This window comes from Capra hircus, chromosome 8 (assembly GCF_001704415.2).
Source record: "Capra hircus breed San Clemente chromosome 8, ASM170441v1, whole genome shotgun sequence".
Taxonomy (NCBI): Eukaryota; Metazoa; Chordata; class Mammalia; order Artiodactyla; family Bovidae; genus Capra; species Capra hircus.
The window spans coordinates 100,818,411-100,836,361 of NC_030815.1; the positions used below are offsets into that span (position 1 = coordinate 100,818,411).

At 35.8% G+C, this 17,951-nt stretch overlaps 1 protein-coding gene across 1 annotated transcript in view; it reads right to left on the minus strand.

The window, feature by feature from the left end:
- The window catches only part of C8H9orf84 (chromosome 8 C9orf84 homolog), an 85,334-nt gene continuing 67,722 nt past the window's right edge, over positions 340 to 17,951 (minus strand). The window contains exons 22-26 of the mRNA XM_018052786.1: positions 13,578 to 13,671; positions 6,709 to 6,840; positions 4,970 to 5,119; positions 3,368 to 4,328; positions 340 to 1,526 (exon numbers count right to left, since the gene is read on the minus strand). Coding sequence (XP_017908275.1) covers positions 1,426 to 1,526; positions 3,368 to 4,328; positions 4,970 to 5,119; positions 6,709 to 6,840; positions 13,578 to 13,671 — 1,438 coding nt within the window. The 3' untranslated portion in view covers positions 340 to 1,425. The remainder of the gene's footprint in view (positions 1,527 to 3,367; positions 4,329 to 4,969; positions 5,120 to 6,708; positions 6,841 to 13,577; positions 13,672 to 17,951) is intronic.

Here is a 17,951-nt window from a genome sequence, read left to right on the forward strand (position 1 = left end):
TGCTGGTGGTGCTCATTTGCTTTATTCTCTGCTCCTAGGTTACCAACACAAGACCTGCCTCTCAATAATACCACTGATAATGGGCTTCCTAGGTGGCACAGTGGTGAAGAATCCACCTGCCGATGCTGGAGACTCAGGTTAAATCCCTGGATCAGGAAGATTCCCTGAAGGAGGAAATGGCTCCCTGCTGCAGTATTCTTGCCTCCCTTGCAGTATTCTTGCCTCCCTTGCAGTATTCTTGACTTAATCAGTAAGTCACATCCAACTCTTGGTGATCCCATAGACTGTAGCCTGCCAGGCTCCTCTATCCATAGGCTTTCCCAGGCAAGAAAACTGGAGGAGGTTGCTGTTTCCTTCTCCAGAGGATCTACTCAACCCAGGGATCGAACCTACATTGCTTGTATAGCTGGTGGATTGTTTACCACTGAGCCACCAGAGATTCCCATACCTCCATTTTAGAGACATATAAAAGTTTCATTATAACCTGAGTAGCAGCAAAGAATAAAATTTTATTAGAAATATTGACATTTTAAAATAAAACATCTTTCTTTTAAATGTATTCAATGGAATATAATTACTACAGGAATTAGAAATCTACAATCATCCATTTAAAAATATACCAAGTATCCTCTCCAACCGTACAGGAAAGCATTCTGTCTCCCATATACTGACACTTGATATTATGAATTCTCAAAAATTTTGCTGATCTGATAGGTGAAAAAATAGTAACTTATTGTTTTAATATGCATTTGCCTGATAAATAATGAAGCTACATATGGTTTTTATTTTTGTTTCTTCTGTGAAATATATATTCAAATTTTGCACAATTCTCCATTACGTTGTCTTTTGCCTATCAATTTGTAGGAATTAGCTGTATATTAGGGACGTAAGCCCTTTTGCTATCATGTGGGTAGCAAATGTTTTCTCTTAGTGATTTGTTTGAATATTTTGTTTGTGACGACAACATTTTGATTGGAAGTTCTCTAACTTCAATTTTGCCCTAGGTTTTAAGTTAGGGTGGAGGGTGGACTGTGGTGATCTTCTGAACTCAGAGGATCAGACTGGGATGGAAGCTCCTTTCAAAGACTTGCTGGAGGCAGCGGGCCTTTGAGGAGACAACAAAATTACCCTTTGATTATACATCCAGTAAGGTTTTCTGCCTCTCTTTTAAAAAAAGGGCTCAAGAAACTTAGGTGAACTGGGAAGATATTTGGATTTTATAACAATATTTTGCTAATTAGAATACTTACAAAGATAAACTATAAAGTAGAATATATATTATGAAAATTTAATATAGGAACATCAAGAACATCTAAGAACAATTGCATTTTCTTTGATATATGATCAAATCTAAATAATTTTATTACTGGTTTATCATTAAAAAAAAAAAACAGTGAAATGTGGCATGCAGCTCTAGTCTTCCTTTCAAAAAAACCTCAGACGAGTTTGTCCGTCAAGTCTACCAGGGACTTTTTCATACACAAGACGTTGTTTTTTGAATTGCGGTAGTTGTAAGGACGTGAAATCTGTTAAAAGGAAAAAAAAGAAAGTTGTTTTATTTCTGATAGTAGTAAGTGTAACTTTTTTTCTCAAATGCTCAGGTGGATCTTGTCTCTTTATCATTTATTTACAGTGTTGAAATGTCCAAACTGAGATAAAATAGTGACTATTAAAAATTAAATTTTTAGCATAAATGTGCCTATTCTTAAAGGCCTGATACTAATTAGTGTAAGACACATGTATGTGTACGTTCTTGTCTTGCACAAACAATTAAATCTCCCCGGATTTAAGACTCTTGCTTTTACGTTTTCCTTCATTAAGTTTGTTTCTTAGAGCCTGTCTGTAATGTTGAAGAATTTATCCTGAGCTCTGATCATGGATGGACTCACCTTTCATGACTGTGTTAGATATGACACAGTTTGAAATATTCTAGATTTGTATACTTACAGAGGTCGATTGATTAATAAAAAGAGAAGCTAAAATATTTAGAATGGTAGTAATTATTCCCAGCAATATAGTCTTATACCTGCCAGTGATGGATACATTTTGAGGAAATTTAAAAGGCAATGCAGTAGATAATTTTTATCACAGAGACCACAAATATACATTCAAGACAAATGGAAAATTATCTTGATGTTATACCAATAGCTCTGGACAAATTTATGTCAGAACTTGACAGAGTACAAATAAAGAACACAATAAATTAATTTCATTTGAAGGTAGATATGAAATTCAATAATAAATAGTAACCATATTCAATAGCATATTTTAAAAAATCATTCCTTAAAAGCCACTTAGGGTCATCACACAAATGACATAAATGATTGATTATTAGTATACCTGTAAATGTTGAGTGATATTAATGTCAAGAGAGAAAACATTTTGATTTTCCCCAATAGGAACCAAAAAGAGTTTGAAATAAAATTCAGCATTTATTTCTTGCAAAAGTTCTTACAAAACTAGGGAAAGAATATTTCCCCTTAAAATCAGGCAAAAACAAATTATGACTATTTATGGGACCAAATCTAAATTTTGGGAATCCTAGAACTTACATAGTTTGGGGATTCTGTTTTAATAAAACAAAGAATTTAAGATTCTTTGGCCTCACAGAATGGTCTGTGTAAAAGAGGAGTTTTGAAACTTCCAGCTTCTCCCTTTTTGTTTGTTTCTCCCCATCATAGTAAGGCCATCTTTGTATAGCCATCAGAACTTAATATTTTGTTTTAAATGCTCAGACCAATGCAATAAGAAATACACAAAAGGTATAATAACCAAAAATGGGAAAATAAAGTCCTTTTAAAAACTGATATGATTAAATGTTCAAAAACATCCATTTTAAAATAGAGAGCCAATAGTAGTATCTATTTAATAGGACTGACAGAATTAAATAATTCACATAAAGGGAATATAATAAGTTTTTAATAAATATTAGCTCATTAAATATCCCAGCTTGACAAAGAGGCTACTTTTCTAATTGGCTAATTTCTTTACTTAGTTTTTGTTACTTTTAGACTTCTGCTTGACTTAGATTTGTTCTGTGTTTTTATTTTTTTTAATAAATTTATTTTTTTATTGAAGGGTAATTGCTTTACAGAATTTTGCTGTTTTCTGTCAGACCTCAATATGAATCATCCATAACTTCTTCAGTTAAATGCTTAGTTCATCTAAAGTTACAAGATTTTGACATAATTTTTTTGCATTTATTTTCATCAAAGCCTATAATTAGAATTTTGATTTTTTTGATGCCGAATTTATTGAAGATTCTTAAGTGTAGTAATTAGAACAAAATTTTGTTTTAATTTGGAGATGATTCTATCTTTTAAAATTACTTTAGAGAGTAGTTTTATCAACTATTGAATCATGTTACCTGTTAATGAGTTGTTGTCTCCTGAGTTAGATGAAGACTCAGAGTGCCTTTTCTGTCCTAAACATTTTCCAGCTCTTTGGTAGAAATAAAGACTGTTGAATTCTTTTTGATTTACATTAGAATCAGAAGCATAGGATAAATCCAAACTGGGGACAGATGGTGATTCTTTCCAGAAAGTCTTTTTAGTCCCAGCATTTGAACTTTCACAGATGAAGCCTTCTAACTCATCCGACTGATATTTTTGCTGATTAATGAATAAATTATCTTTCTGAGAGTACCATTTGTCACATGTACTCTGCTGTGCACCACTCTGTAAATTGAATGAATGATTCTGTTGTTCCCATACATTTCTCTTAAAGTTCCAACGAAGAGGAGGTTGAGAACCCTCAAGTGAAAAGACAGGAGCTGACAATTCTTTTTTTATAGGTCCTTTTTTTTCATGTGTTCCCTTTTTCTGATAACTTATAAAGTGAGGGGTGACTGTCTTCTGAGTGTCGATTGGTGATATTATAGTTTCATAATTCATTTCTGTTAGACCCAAAGAAAAGACATCTGACTCTGAATCATTCTGGTTCAGAAGAGAATTACCAGACACATTCCTTGCTTCTGTGTTAGTCAGAACAGAATTATTCTGTACCAAGTTAGGGTTACAACTAGACTCTTTCCAATAGCTGGTCTGATTGCAAGAACTCACAGATGGTAAAATGCCTGGCATTTCTTTTATTTCCATGAGGGAAGAGGTATAATTTGAAGTGCTGTTGGTGTCTTCATGTACTGTCTCTCCTAAGTCTGAATATTGATAATTATTATGTTCTTGAATGACAGAATCTGAAGAGCCAGAAGCTGAACTCTGAGAAGTAAAGGTTCTAGTCTGATCCCTCTTTTCCCGAGGTGATGAAATTTGAGGTGATTTTGTTATGGAAGGACTAATCTTGAATAAGGAAGTGATGCCACAAAAATGCTAAAAAATTTATAAAGTTAATTAATATAATAAATATGTAACATAAAAATCCATGAAATAAATATAAATAATGATGCTTAACTATATGGAAATAAGGAAAACTATAAATAAGTAGTCCATTCAAAGATATTATATTGATCTATGAGAATAGAACATAATTTGGCTCCCATTAAAAGAAAAACTTATTGTAATTTGCATCTATTTCCTAATCACTTAAAATAGAATTTTTAGTTACACAAGTTATCCATGAATACCATTTCCTTCATAAAAACTAAAGAGACTTACTGATAAGTCTAAAGTTCTCTTTAACTACTATAATGAAGGCATCAGAACTGTTTGGAAGAGATGATATAAACACATAAGAATAGAGTGTAATTGAATATCTGTGGGCATAGTAATACTTCAAAATGATCTGCAATGTGATAAATGATTTGTGCAGAATTATAACTTTAAAATGTATAATGTGTTTGACAGCTAGTGAGAATTCTATATGAAATTTAGCTTAAGTAAATTATTTCTTCACCCTTTGAAGTCCAAAACAAACTTGGATACCTTCATTTTGAAAGCCATTATGGTGAAAATAGATACTCAAATGCAAAGGAAATAGACTCATAGAAGAATATGGATTTCAAATAACTAACCTTTAACACTTTTTCTGGAACTTCAGGCAGGAGTTCCTGAAGTTGACAAAGAGTTGCTAACAATATCCAGTTCAGTGAAGGTCCTTTATTTAACATGAGCTGAGCCACCAATGGAGTAACACTTGGAAAATCAAGTAAGTACATTTCTTCCTAGAAAAACGTTTAAGGAATAATCAGAAGTGGTCTTTTTACTTGGCTCACTCCAGCAGATTAAAATTGATGTCACTGCACCTACCACTCAATTTGAGATGCTTGGGGGAAAAAGTATGGCCAGGAGGGAAATAAATTTGTCTGTCAGTAAAGATTCTAACACCCAGAATTGGGAAGGATCTTAAAGTTCATTGAGTCTAACCACTCATCCAAAGTGATTCATTATAATTCATATCCTTCAAATGACAATTGTTATCTAATGATAGCTCTTCTAATGAGAAACCTTTTAGGGGACTTCATTATATAGCTCAAGATTTTTTCAGCTCTCTCTTTGTAGACCATATGCCATCATAGTTTGGTTAAAATAAACCATGTGCATGATGTCTAACAGATGTTACAATTTCAGAAAAGGCTTATTGTGAAGAGTATAGGAAGAACTTCTATCTAAGTCTAGAAGTATATGTTTTCAGAAAGATCTCATAAATGTCTAGAAATGTAGCAGCCACACTTATTACTATATTCCTTTTGTTTTTTCTGGGTTACATTGACTTTTTGCACCTTCTTTGATTTTATCAAATGAGAGACATGTTAGTAGATTGGACATGGCTTGGTAGGAAGGAAATTGCATATACATACACACAAAAATCTTCTAACCATACCGATACTTGCTGAGAGTACCCATACTTGCTGATAGTTCTATATTCTGTTTATGCAAATAAAAGTCCTATGATTTAATATATATGAATATTTTATTTGTTTTATAATTTTATTTTTTGAGTAGGTAAAATAGTCACATGGTTCAAAATTCAAAAGGACTAAAAGGTGTATTAAAGTCCCATTCCTACTCCACTACCTCAGTTTTCTCTAGAGATAATCAATGATATCATTTTGTGGTATCTTTCCAGAGATATTTTATTCATTTGTAAATGAATACATATTAATCTCTCCCTTTCTTACACAAACGGTAGTGTACTGGATGCTCTGCACTGCAACTTTTACATTTCATTTAATATATTTTCAAAGTCATTCCATGTTAGTACATAATGATCTCCATCCTCTTTCCATGATTTTAGGATTTGAATATATTTAAAAATAAGGTAACAGAAACACTAGGTTGGTATGAGAACCTGGAAATATTTATGCTTAAGCAAAAGGAATTTATAAAAATTAACTACCTAATCTTATAACTATTTCATAACTCTACTTTCACTTTGAATTACATAATTGAATTACTGATGAATCATGGAATGATAGAATTGTGCAATTCTCATATCTACTATTCTTGAATGTTTAAATGCAGAAATTAGAAAAATTATTATATTCTCAAAATATTAGACATTGAAGTCATTAGATCACCCTAAAACAAGTTCATTTTGAAAGTTAATGAAATAAGATCCCATTAAAATAGCTCTATGAAGTTGAAAAATACTCATAGTTCTGGAAAATTGTCTAAATAAATGTTACGCATTATGGCATATTGTTACATATGCTCATGCAAGCATGATAGAACAAGAAAATGCTACCAGAAAGAGAATTCAAGTATATATATTTGCTCTGCAAATCTCTAATTTATATGTTAGGAAATAAACCTTAGATGGTGCAACTTTAAGCCAGGACTTATCCAACCATTCATGAGGATCTCTTTTCGAGGTCATCAAATTGTGGTCAGCAATTTGTCGAATCGTCAGTGCAGTCTCTTCCACTCCTGGGGCAATTATAAGCTAAAATATATTTTTTATGTTAGATTACAGGGAATACTAGGAAGCAAAATATATCATTCAAAAATTGTTTACAATTTGAAGAAACAAAACCCCAGTAGATTCTAATCTTTGAACACTATTTTGGACTATAAAGAAAGCTGAGCACTGAAGAATTGATGTTTTTGAACTGTGGTGTTGGAGAAGACTCTTGAGAGTCCCTTGGACTGCAGGAGATCCAACCAGTCCATCCTAAAGGAGATCAGTCCTGAGTGTTCACTGGAAGGACTGATGTTGAAGCTGAAACTCCAATACTTTGGCCACCTGATGTGAAGAGCTGACTCATTGGAAAAGACCCTGATGCTGGGAAAGATTGAAGGCGGAAGGAGAAGGGGACGACAGAGGATGAGATGGTTGGATGGGATCACTGACTCAGTGGACATGAGTTTGAGTAAACTCCGGGAGTTGGTGATAGACAGGGAGACCTGGCGTGCTGCAGTCCATGGGGTCGCAAAGAGTTGGACACGACTGAGCAACTGAACTGAACTGAACTTAGATACAATTTACTAATTTATCTATGTAAAATTTAGGAGGTTTCATTTGTGAGGATAAACAATTTACTTTCCTTCCTTAAATATGATATCCTTATAGTTTCTAATTTTTGGAATTAAATTGTTTTTCTTCACTTCCATTTGGCATTTATTAGTATAGTCTTTTAAACATATTTGGTGTTTTATTTCATCTGTATTAGAAGAAAAAGCAATTTGGATGTCACTAGTAATATTTAATATTTTGCTTTTTTGTAGGTTAAACCTAATAGTTCTCAAGTAAAAATAAGAATGAAAGATATAGTGCAAGATTTTTAAAAAACAAAGTTGAAAAATAAGGATGTTTACAGACTAATTTGATGCTGTATTCAAAAAGAAAAATATGTTTTGATTTAATATATTTTTTGGAACTGTTCATCCAGTCATGGCTTACTTGATGGTAAGATACCCCTGCCGATGTGTTTGTGTTAAAACTGCATGCTCGGTCACTCAGTCGTGTCTGACTCTGTGACACTGTGAATGTAGCCCTCCAGGCTGCTCTGTCTATGGGATTGCCCAGGCAAGAATAACGGAGTGGGTTGCCATTTCCTCCTCCAGGGGAATCTTCCTGACCCAGAGATCGAACCTGCATCTCCTGCATTGGCAGGTGGGTTCTTCACCACTGAGCCACCTGAGAAGTGTTAAACTTAACTCTAAAAGGAGTTTTAATACCCCCGACTTCCTGTCTGTCACTTATGTTTTCCTCCATGCCCTTCTCTCTTCTGAAATGCCAGCCTTTTCCTTCCGCTTTCATATCTATTTTTATCTTCTTCATCTTTTGGATTTTGTTTACAGAAAGATAACTAATTCATGGGTTAGCAGTTTAAAGTGGATGGAGAATACTGCCCTAAACAATCATATCTTAATAATATAAATATTCTGTCCAGTGGTGGAAACTTAAGAAAGAAAGACTGTATAAACCTCACAAAAATAATTATGACATTTTCTTTTCTTTCACAAGAATAACAAATACAAAGCAATGGACATGAGTTCGAGCAAATTCCTGGAAATAGTAAGGACAGGGAAGCCTGGAATGCTGCAGTCCCTGGGGTCACAAAGAGTTAGATATGACTTAGTGACTGAACAATAACATATGCATACTAAAGAAGGACTTTCTTTATATTAAATATACAGAATACACAGAAATATACTGTTTGATTCCAGATTTATTTTATTATAAGTTTTGGATGTTTTGAGAAGATCTGAGACATTTAAATATAAATTGTATATTAAAGGGCATAATTTTATAATGGTAATGACTATTACCTATACTCTAGGGTGAGGATTCTGGAGCTCCTAGCTAGACTTTGGGATATTCAAGAACCCCCACCTAACATTGTTTTCAAACATGTGCATGTGTGTATCTATACATTTTTCTACAAAGAGAGTTCTTAAGAAATTGACAGAACTTTTTTTGAATTTTAGAGTAAAATATGGGATGAAATACTAACAGTAAAATATTAGCAGTATTATCTTTTAGTTTAAGAAAATATATTTAAATTTCCCCATACTCCTTTTATGGCTAGGCTTTCCAGATGCTTGGAAATGAAAAAGTAATCCAACCTGATGGATTGTTTTTGGCCCGAAAAGCCAAAAATGCAAAAGGCCAAGAAATGCAAAAAAGCAAAATGGCTGTCTGAGGAGGCCTTATAAATAACTTGAAAATAAGAGAAGTGAAAAGCAAAGAGCAAAGATATACCCATTTGCATGCGGAGTTCCAGAGAATAGCAAGGAGAGATAAGAAAGCCTTCCTCAGTGATCAGTGCAAAGAATAGAGGAAAACAATAGAATGGGAAAGACTACAGATCCCTTCAAGAAAATTAGAGATACCAAAGGAACATTTCATGCAAAGATGGGCTCGATAAAGGACAGGAATGGTATGGACATAACAGAAGCAGAAGATATTAAGAAGAGGTGGCAAGAATACACAGAAGAACTATACCAAAAAAATCTTCATGACTCAGATAATCATGATGATGTGATCACTCACCTAGAGCCAGACATCCTGGAATACAAAGTCAAGTGGGCCTTAGGAAGCATCACTATGAACAAAGCTAGTGGAGGAGATGGATTCCAGTTGAGCTATTTCAAATCATAAAAGATGATGCTGTGAAAGTGCTGCACTCAATATGTCAGCAAATTTGAAAAACTCAGCAGTGTCCACAGCACTGGAAAAGGTCAGTTTTCATTCTAATCCCAAAGAAAGGCAATGCCAAAGAATGCTCAAACTACCGCACAATTGCTCTCATCTCACACGCTAGTAAAGTAATGCTCAAAATTCTCCAAGCCAGGCTTCAACAATACATGAACTGTGAACATCCAGATGTTCAAGCTGGATTTAGAAAAGGCAGAGGAACCAGAGATCAAATTGCCAACATCTGCTGGAACATCAAAAAAGCAAGAGAGTTCCAGAAAAACATCTATTTCTGCTTTATTGAGTGTGCCAAAGCCTTTGACTGTGTGGATCACCATAAACTGTGGACAATTCTGAAAGAGATGGGAATACCAGACCACCTGACCTGCCTCTTGGGAAACCTGTATGCAGGTCAGGAAGCAACAGTCAGAACTGGACATGGAACAACAGACTGGTTTCAAATAGGAAAAGGAGTCCATCAAGGCTGTATATTGTCACCCTGCTTATTTAATTTTTATGCAGAGTACATCATGAGAAACGCTGGGCTGGAAGAAGCACAAACTGGAATCAAGATTGCCGGGAGAAATATCAATAACCTCAGATATGCAGATGACACCACCCTTATGGCAGAAAGTGAAGAAGAACTAAAGAGCCTCTTGATGAAAGTGAAAAAGGAGAGTGAAAAAGTTGGCTTAAACCTCAGCATTCAGAAAACTAAGATCATGGCATCCAGTCCCATCACTTCATGGCAAATAGATGGGGAAACAGTGTCAGACTTTATTTTTTTGGGCTCCAAAATCACTGCAGATGGTGACTGTAGCCATGAACATAAAAGATGCTTACTGCTTGGAAGAGAAGTTATGAGCAACCTAGACAGCATATTAAAAAGCAAAGACATTACTTTGCCAACAAAGGTCTGTCTAGTTAAGGCTATGGTTTTTCCAGTAGTCATGTATGGATATGAGAGTTGGATTATAAAGAAAGCTGAGCACTGAAGAATTGATGCTTTTGAACTGTGGTGTTGGAGAAGACTCTTGAGAGTCCCTTGGACTGCAGGAGATCCAACCTGTCCATCCTAAAAGAAATCAGTCCTGAGTGTTGAGTGCAAGGAATGATGTTGAAGCTGAAACTCCAATACTTTGGCCATCTGATGTGAAGAACTGACTCATTTGAAAAGACCCTGATGCTGGGAAAGTTTGAAGGCAGGAGGAGAAGGGGACAACAGAGGATGAGATGGTTGGATGGCAGCACTTACTCAATGGACATAAGTTTGAGTAAGCTCCGGGAGTTGGTGATGGACAGGGAGGCCTGGCGTGCTGCAATCTATGGGGTTGCAAAGAGTTGGACATGATTGAGCGACTGAACTGAAAAGCCAAGAGCCATATTACCAAACTATTCTAAAATAATATGTCTAGGTAACCCCCTTTAATATAACAATGTCATCAAGTAGGAGAATGGGAGGCTTGAGTATTGGTGATATATTGATAACAAAATTAGAGCAATTTGATCATATTTGTTTCTCAACTTTCATGGAAAAATGGACCTACTTTTAAGAGCATTAGGAAAACTTGAAAAGCTTTTGGAATAGCTGAAGTCAGGTAGGAAGAGACTTTCATTTGGAATGGATTGTGCCTGGGCAGTAATTCCTATTTCATCCCCAAATGCCTTCCTTGGAACATACACTTTGTAGGCCATGTCACTGTACCTGAATACTATCACTTATTGGTATCAGATACCCCATTTAGAGAAAAATAAAATGATTCTCTAAATCATGTTTTGCATATGACTGCTCACTATTAAGTGAAGAGAAAAGAGGCTGATTAAATGGTGAAACCTCCCTTGAGTGAATAAATGAGAAACTTACATTTATTTAGATAACTTTTCTGAGAATTGTATTTCTTTGTTAAAAATGCATCATAGGATCAAAATTATCTGGATTTTATGTCAAATAGATCATTTGATGATTTTCTTAACAGGTTCTGCTTTCACTGAATTCTATTCAGTGGATGTTTGTGGAATATTTTTACTGTGTACAAAACACTGTGCTAGAATGCTACAGGTTTTACAAGGAAAAGGGCCTAGTTCTCATGGTTCAGAGTGGATGATATATGAATAAATACCTTATATTATAATAAAGATATGAAATGTTATTTGGAGGATGGGAGGAGAAATTTACCTTGAGTATAACTGGGGCAAAACTTTTTAAAGGCGATAATGTTTAAAGGAATAGTATTTCTGGGGAAAGACAGGACAGAATCACATGGCTGAGAGGTGATAGTGTGGAGACATATTCAGGAAATGGTGGGTAGAATAATATCTTTAAGGATTCTAGGATTACTAGGGCTTCCCTCGTGACTCAGATGGTAAAGAACCTGCCTTCAATGCAGGAGACAGGATTTGATCCTTGGATCAGGAAGATCCCCTGGAGAAGGAAACGGCAACCCTCTCCAATATTCCTGCCTAGAGAATTTCATGGACAGAAGAGCCTGGCAATGGGCTACAGTCCATGGGGTCCCAAAGAGTCAGATACAACTAAGCTATGGGTCAAATTGTGGAGGAGTTTGAATCAGCTGGGATCAACTCTATTTTGATGATGTAGGAAGCTGTACAAGATCTTTTTACAATTCAACTCAACAACATATTTTTCAAGAGCTTGCTATGTAGGTTCTGCTTAGTGTTAGGAAGACAAAAACAAAAAAACACATTCCCTTTCCTTTAGGAGCTTGCAGTCTAAGTAGTGAAGTATCACATCTGTATTTCAGAAATGTAATTGGTGTCAATATACATGATACATGGGAGTGGGAAAAAAGTAGAAATAAGGAGATTAATTAGGAAAAAACTCCAAATACGAGGTGAAGGCCTTTATTTAGGGAAATAGCAATGGGAGTAACAAGGAGAGGCATAATCTAGAGACGCTGTAGAGTTAGAGGGACGATTTTTCTACTGATTAGCTTAGAATAGTAATGCCATAAACTAGGTGTAAAAATTAACAAAAATGTTAAATAAAATAGAGTTAGGAGACCAGAGGAGGAGCTCTCATGTCCTACCATGATAGCAGAGTCCAGTAAGAAGAAAGACTTCCTCTTCTTTCCTGGCATGAGTTCAGTCAATAAGAGACTGTCACAACTCCACTGATGAAAAGTCACTGTACTTTGAACTCTCAACTCCTCCAATGGACTCTTTGTTTATTATAACTTTCCAACTTTCTTTTTCCCTCTTTAAAAGAGTTCCCCTCTCCTTTCTGTGCCTGGACTTGCACATGATTTCCCATATTTCCTATGGTTTCTAATGGTTGCAGACCCTAAATTGCAATTATTTGTTGATTCCATACAAACCCATTTTTACTGCGCAAATAACTGACCATGTATTTGTTTTAGGACAACACAAATTTGGGGGAAGATACAAATTGTGTTTTGGATATGCAGAGTTTGAGGTACCTGTGGGATATTCATGTAGGCATTTCCAATAGAATTCTAGAATATTCGTGCAGACTTTAAGAAAAGTTAGGAAAATGTTAAGGATTTTCTTAGACATGAAAGCTAAATTTGTGGGAAAAGTCTGAGTTTATCAAAGAAAGAATATAAAGTGATAACAGTAGAGAACTGAGCCCTCCATTTGGAGAAACTATCTAAACATCAGAGTGGGACATTGAAAAAAGCCAAGAAAGAAGATTGATTAGAGATCACCAAGGTATTGCTCTATTCATATGTCATAAAATTTCTATTTTATAGTAGATATACACAGTATATCTTCCATAAGTGAATATTTTTGATCAAGGGATATTATTTTTATTCATATTCTGACATGTTTCCAAAAAATCTCAGTAGTAGAGACAAATTATGAATTTAAATTCATTAAAGGCTTTTAGAGTAGAAATTTAAGTTTAAAGAATATATGTAAATTTGAAAAACATTCTTTATATGGCTTTCAATATTTTTTTAGTTTACCCATTTAATGTTTCTTCTCACAGGGCAGTTGAATTTCATTATAATTTTGGTTTATGAAAAATACTCATGAACAAACATATAGAAAAAGAATACCTTTACATCCAGTTCTTCTGATTTTAGCCCAGATGAAACCAAAGCTGCATAAATCAGTGCTAGGTGATGAAGAGTCTTTTCTGTAAGATGGTACCTAAAAAAATATATATGTGTTATTCTACTCATTTGATGTCTGATTGTACTTATTAAAGATTTATTTTATTTTCCACATTTCATAATGTCATATTTTTTGTCCACTCAGCACTCTTTTGTAAAAACAATTCCACCTCCTTTCTTCAACGGTACTGTTAAATCTAGAGAATGCTGTGTGGGGGGTGGGGGCGGAGTGGGGAGAAGTTTAACTTATCCTCTTACTGGCCCCAGGGACAGCTATGTGATTGAAACTCAGATATGAGCACATGACCAAAGTAGGAATAACTAGATTTCTCCCTGAGGCTTTTCCCTGAACTGTTGGGGAAAAAAAACATTCTTTAAAATGATCATTATGTGATGTGATAGAGGTATTAACTAACACCGAGGTGATAATTATAATTATATTGCAGTATATAAATACAGGGGCTTCTCCAGTGGCTCAGATGGCAAGGAATCTGCCTGCAGTGTGGGAGACCTGGGTTTGATCTCTGGGTTGGGAAGATACCCTGGAGAAGGGAATGGCTACCCACTGCAGTATTCTTGCCTGGAGAATCCCACTGACAGAGAGGCCTGTGAGGCTACAGTCCATTGGGTCACAAAAAGTCAGACATGACTCAATGACTAAACAACAACAACAAAACAACAACATATAAATACATCAAATCAACAGATTGTACTCCTTAAACTTATACAATCTTATAAATCAGTTATATCTCAATAATTCTTAAAAACACTCCTTTTTTCCTTCTATAGTTATTAAGCAGGTCAGATGTGACTCTTGAGCTGTGAGTGAATATTTCTATTACCTTTATCCACTTCAAGTACTCCAAGCAACAAAAAAGAAATTTATTGGTTCATATCACTTTGGGTCCAGGAGAAGACATTGTTGGACCCAGGAATTCAAACCACGTCACTGAGGCAATGGCTTTCTTAATTTCCTGCCTCTTCTTTCATCTGCTGGCTTCTTTTTCAGGCAAGCTGTTTTCATAAGAGTGGCTGATAAGACAGGCTCACTGTGCCTAAACTGTTTGTATGAACAATGTGGTTTCTGTTGAACACTTGCTTTCTTTTTGGAGTCTAGAGTTTTGATTTGTGACTAGCTCTTAATAAATGCCCTGGGCACTCAGTGTCTGGTGAGTTTCCTGATAGACAACATTTCACAAGTGTGGGCACAACTCGTTGCTGGGAAAATTAAGCATGTTCTATGTGACTCTACTAGGAGAGGACTCTTGGAAGCTTCCTCCTAGTTTACCCTGGAATTTGCTCCATGCCCTTTTCCCCTTTGCTGAATTTGCTTTGTAACTGTTCACTGTAATAAATCATAGCCATGAGCACAAGAATATGCTCAGTGCTATGAATACTCCTAACAAAGACCAAACTTGGGAGTTGTCTTGGGGATTCCTAGCACTTTTTCTCAAGCAAGAACTAATGGCATGAATGACTAAGGTAGTGATAACTGAAACAATTTATTTTGTAGTTTCAATTTTCCTCATTTGATCAGTTAATTAAGATACTTTTAAAATGTTCTAATCTTCTAGAAATATGGAACTGAGATACCTAGAAGTCTGGAAAGAATTACATTTTAGAATAATATATTATTGTGAATAAATGATAATTCTTCACATCCTGAACATAAATCTATCTCAGACTATTAATTAATTTTTCTCACGAAAATCTGGATAAAAATAAGTGGAAATCTCCTCTTATTATCTCTTGTACTACATTTGCACCTCTACATGGATACCAATCTAAAAACAACTTTAAAAAATTTCACATCAATTGTTTATCCAGAATACTTCCAAGTTCTTGATAAAGCTTAAACTGCATTATAGCCTTTATTAATCTTCAAAGTGAAAATTTGATACCTGAATAATTATTTTAAATTTTCAGTTCTGGTAGAAAGGAAAAACTAGGTTAAATGAGTGCTAGAGATTATTGTTAGTAGAAGAAGAAATAAGAACCAAGTTGTTCATATTCTTACATTCTGACTTACACTTCTCCCCACATGATAATAATTGTATATGAAGAGCTTGGTACAGTAAGATAAGCAAAAATGGAGTCAAACAAGAATGTTAAATAAGATATCTGTGCCTTATCTAATAACTAAAGAATATTTTTGAAACTTCTACTATGACTGATGTGGTATGGGTTATGTAGTATTATAGAGATTAGAAAAGTGAATGACCAGTGTGCAATTTAATTGGAAAGATTCATTCATTCAATCAAGAAGTATTTACCAAGAATCTATCACATGAAAGCAACATGGTCAGTGCTATAGGGCAAGGGCTCCAAAATGATCATATAAAACTAAACATGATAAATATCAAAGATGAGGAAAAAACAGGGAGCTAAGGGGTTTGAAGGATGGAAAGTTTACAACTAAATATTGACCTGTATGCATGAATGGAGGATATTGAAGAAAGGTTGAATAGAAAAAGTAGATTGGTCTTTAAAAAACAGACACAGTTTCACCAGATGAAATAGTTGGAGGAAGTAGGGACGATGGTGGGGTTTCCCCAGTGACTAAGCTGGTAAAGAACCCATCTGCCAAGCAGGAGTTGCAAGACACGTGGGTTTGATCCCTGGGCTAGGAAGATCCCCTGGAGAAGGAAATGGCAACCTGCTCCAGTATTCTTGTCTGAAGAATTCCATGGAGAGAGGAGCCTGGTGGGCTACAGTCCATGGGGTCACAAAGAGTTGGACAGGATGGAGTGTGCACGCATACACAGGGAATATTGTAGAAAGATAGAACTGTATGAGCAAAACTAGAAGTAGGAAAGCAAGGAGCCTGTTTGCAAGCCAATGAGCAGAACTTCTGATTGGAATAGAAAGCAGTGAAAAGTACGCCTGAAAATATAGGTTGGGATTATATTCTGAAGATTTTGAATATAAGGATGAATGGCCTATGTTTTCAGTAAATAATGGGGAAGTCAGTTCAGTTCAGTTCAGTTGCTCAGTTGTGTCCGACACTTTGCGACCCCATGAATCGCAGCACACCAGGCCTCCCTGTCCATCACCATCTCCCGGAGTTCACTCAGACTCATGTCCATCAAGTCCGTGATGCCATCCAGCCATCTCATCCTCGGTCATCCCCTTCTCCTCTTGCCCCCAATCCCTCCCAGCATCAGAGTCTTTTCCAATGAGTCAACTCTTCGCATGAGGTGGCCAAAGTAATAGAGTTTCAGCTTTAGCATCATTCCTTCTAAAGAAATCCCAGGGCTGATCTCCTTCAGAATGGACTGGTTGGATCTCCTTGCAGTCCAAGGGACTCTCAAGAGTTTTCTCCAACTCCACAGTTCAAAAGCATCAATTCTTCGGCGCTCAGCCTTCTTCACAGTCCAACTCACATCCATACATGACTACTGGAAAAACCATAGCCTTGACTAGACGGACCTTAACTGGCAAAGTAATATCTCTGCTTTTGAATATACTATCTAGGTTGGTCATAACTTTTCTTCCAAGGAGTAAGCGTCTTTTAATTTCATGGCTGCGGTCACCATCTGCAGTGATTTTGGAGCCCCAAAAAATAAATCTGACACTGTTTCGACTGTTTCCCCATCTATTTCCCATGAAGTGATGGGACCGGATGCCATGATCTTCGTTTTCTGAATGTTGAGCTTTAAGCCAACTTTTTCGCTCTCTTTCACTTTCAACAAGAGGCTTTTTAGCTCCTCTTCACTTTCTGCCAAAAGGGTGGTGTCATCTGCATATCTGAGGTTACTGATATTTCTCCCAGCAATCTTGATTCCAGCTTGTGTTTCTTCCAGTCCAGTGTTTCTCATGATGTACTCTGCATAGAAGTTAAATAAGCAGGGTGACAATATACAGCCTTGACATACTCCTTTTCCTATTTGGAACCAGTTGTTCCATGTCCAGTTCTAACTGTTGCTTCCTGACCTGCATACAGATTTCTCAAGAGGCAGGTTAGGTGGTCTGGTGGTATTCATTCCCATCTCTTTCAGAATTTTCCACAGTTTATTGTGATCCACACAGTCAAAGGCTTTGGCACAGTCAATAAAGCAGAAATAGATGTTTTTCTGGAACTCTCTTGCCTTTTCCATGATCCAGCGGATGTTGGCAATTTGATCTCTGGTTCCTCTGCCTTTTCTAAAACCAGCTTGAACATCAGGGAGTTCACGGTTCACGTATTGCTGAAGCCTGGCTTGGAGAATTTTGAGCATTACTTTACTAGCATGTGAGATGAGTGCAATTGTGTGGTAGTTCGAGCATTCTTTGGCATTGCCTTTCTTTGGGATTGGAATGAAAACTGACCTTTTCCAG